Source organism: Medicago sativa, chromosome 4, assembly GCF_051527215.1.
Source record: "Medicago sativa cultivar Bolivia chromosome 4, Bolivia_mono, whole genome shotgun sequence".
In the NCBI taxonomy this organism is placed as follows: Eukaryota; Viridiplantae; Streptophyta; class Magnoliopsida; order Fabales; family Fabaceae; genus Medicago; species Medicago sativa.
In genome coordinates this window covers 34,609,297-34,611,639 of record NC_140752.1, presented here as the reverse complement: position 1 = coordinate 34,611,639, position 2,343 = coordinate 34,609,297, and the positions used below count along the sequence as shown (strand labels likewise).

Here is a 2,343-nt window from a genome sequence, read left to right as displayed (position 1 = left end):
GAAAGCTCTTCGATTCCTGCAAAGTGATAGGTCAAATAAATGTCGATCATAATAAATGAGCCTATGAAATTTACAGGCTAACACCCACGTATTTTTTCAATTTATAGACGGTAAAAGGAGTTATTATTCTAGTGGAAAACAAAACCGAAAAATTGGGAAGTAATAGAGAGAGTCAAGCTTTGAAACCGTTACAAAAATAAAACTCCTGTTAATTAGGAATGAATTAGTATAAGGTAACGTTACTATAAAGAAGAGAAACGTGCAAAGAATACTTTAAAGTAAATAACGTTACCAAGTCAAAAGAAAAAACTAATTCACTATAATAATTAATAAATTAAAAGTTCTTACAATATATACACAGACTAGCCAATGTTATATGTAAACTGATTAGTGGTGTTGTTAATAGCATCATAAATAGTTTTTTTGTTCTTCTCACAAAGAAAACGAGAATTACCAATATGTCTGCGACCAATATTTCTCATGCCTTATTTTTCTTGCTCTCAATTTTCACAATGATCTCCAACAATACTACTGCGTTGCCCGTTACCTGTTTAGGTATACAATTCTTTGATAATACTTCTCCAATCCTTCTTAACTTATGATATATATTGTTTTTATTTAAATTATTATAGCATCACATTTTTTCATTGTATTAACACCCTCGAATCCTTTACATTGTAGATACCAGGTGTCCTGTATTTTCCAGATCTGCTATAGATAATCAGGTATCGCCACTTACTCTTTTTTGTTCAAAATAGATGTCTTATTTTCACTCTTATTATATGTAACATCAATATTGTACTGTATTTTAACTAATTAAACTACCTATAGTTTAAATCTACATTAAAGGAAATTGTATATCGAGATATAGTCCAAAAAATCTGCTCAAACAATAATTATAGTGATATTATAAAGGGTTTTAGATTATACTAATGTAATTCATACATTCAACGCTTTCAAAATTCCATAAAGTATGGTTTTTTTATGGCTAATTCAAGTTTCTGAGAGATCGTGTTATGCTTCTTGGGTTTTTACATATAACATTGATTTGTATTTCTTGAATATTTTAAATTGATTCATGTTAAGATTAAAATAATTATTAAGAAGTGAATTCATAACATTCATGAAGAAAATGAAAATTTCTTTCTTGTTATATGCAAATTTGATAAAATAAATATGATTTTTATTTCTATTAACTTATCAATATTTTGTGGTAATATTTTAATATTTTTTTGTCAGTATGTCGACAAAATTGGACAAGAGATGTTGTCAAAAGAAAAAACAGATAAGGCAAAGGTTTTGTCGAGGAGGCTTCTTAGTATGGCTGGGTCACATCCTCCAAATTGCATAAATAGGTGTGATAATTGTACTCCATGCAAACCTGTTATTGTGCCATATCAACCAGAGATCCCTGGGTATCATCCGGAGATATATAAATGCAAATGTGGCAACAAGTTATACCCTCCACAATAAATTTTAGTTATCTATACATTTAATGTATTTTTTATGCGTTTAAAAGAAATAATGATTCACGTCCAAGTTCAATATTGAATATTCTATGATAGTCTTTACAATGATTCCTCGCCATGGATAATCAGTACGAGTGAGAGATTTTGTGTGTTGGATAGTTTTTAAAAGGCTAAAATGCACTTTTGGCCCTCTAAGTTTGGCCCGGTAGCGATTTTGGCCCCCTATTAAAAAAAATGACTTTCCAGCCCTCCAACTTCACCCCTTTTGCAACTCAATGACCCCTTTCTATTTTGACCCGGTCAAAGCCGTTGTGGCCATTAGATGGTCGCCACGTGGCATTTATTGAATTAAAAATTTTAAAAAAGCAAACTAATTATTTACATAATTAAATAAATAAAAAAAGTAATAAAAAAATGGAAAAGGAACAGGCACAAGAACATCTTCTTCATCTTCATCTTCTTTGAGTACAATCTGCGCACCAGTCAGCAGTTGCTGTCTGCAGCACAACCGAAACAGCCCAGCACCGAAATCCCTCTTTGTTCTTCGTCTTCAACATTCATTCTTCTTCACCTTAATCCCTCTTTGTTCTTTTCATTCCCTCTCTTCACTTCCTCTACCGTTCCACTACCAACCACATAACCAGATGGCAAATCAAAAATGTTGAATGATATGTTGTAATTTGAGGAAATTGAAAGTGATGGAGATGAATTACACAAAAATAACATTTCATTTCTATCTCTCTATACCCATTTCCATCAATTTACACAAAAATAACAGACCCATTTCCCATTAATTAAAGATGTTGAATGATTTGTTGTAATTTGAGGAAATTGAAAGTGATTAGGCATGGCAATGGGGCGGGGTGGGGACGGG

At 31.7% G+C, this 2,343-nt stretch overlaps 1 protein-coding gene across 1 annotated transcript; it reads left to right on the top strand.

The window, feature by feature from the left end:
• The first annotated feature begins 389 nt into the window (after positions 1-389).
• Positions 390-1,574, top strand: LOC146928985 (EPIDERMAL PATTERNING FACTOR-like protein 6). The gene is made up of 3 exons (XM_085708209.1): positions 390-555; positions 682-725; positions 1,240-1,574. Exons 1-3 carry the CDS (start codon positions 459-461, stop codon positions 1,471-1,473), a joined length of 375 nt encoding a protein of 124 aa, XP_085564335.1. The 5' UTR covers positions 390-458; the 3' UTR covers positions 1,474-1,574.
• Positions 1,575-2,343: the final 769 nt, after the last annotated feature.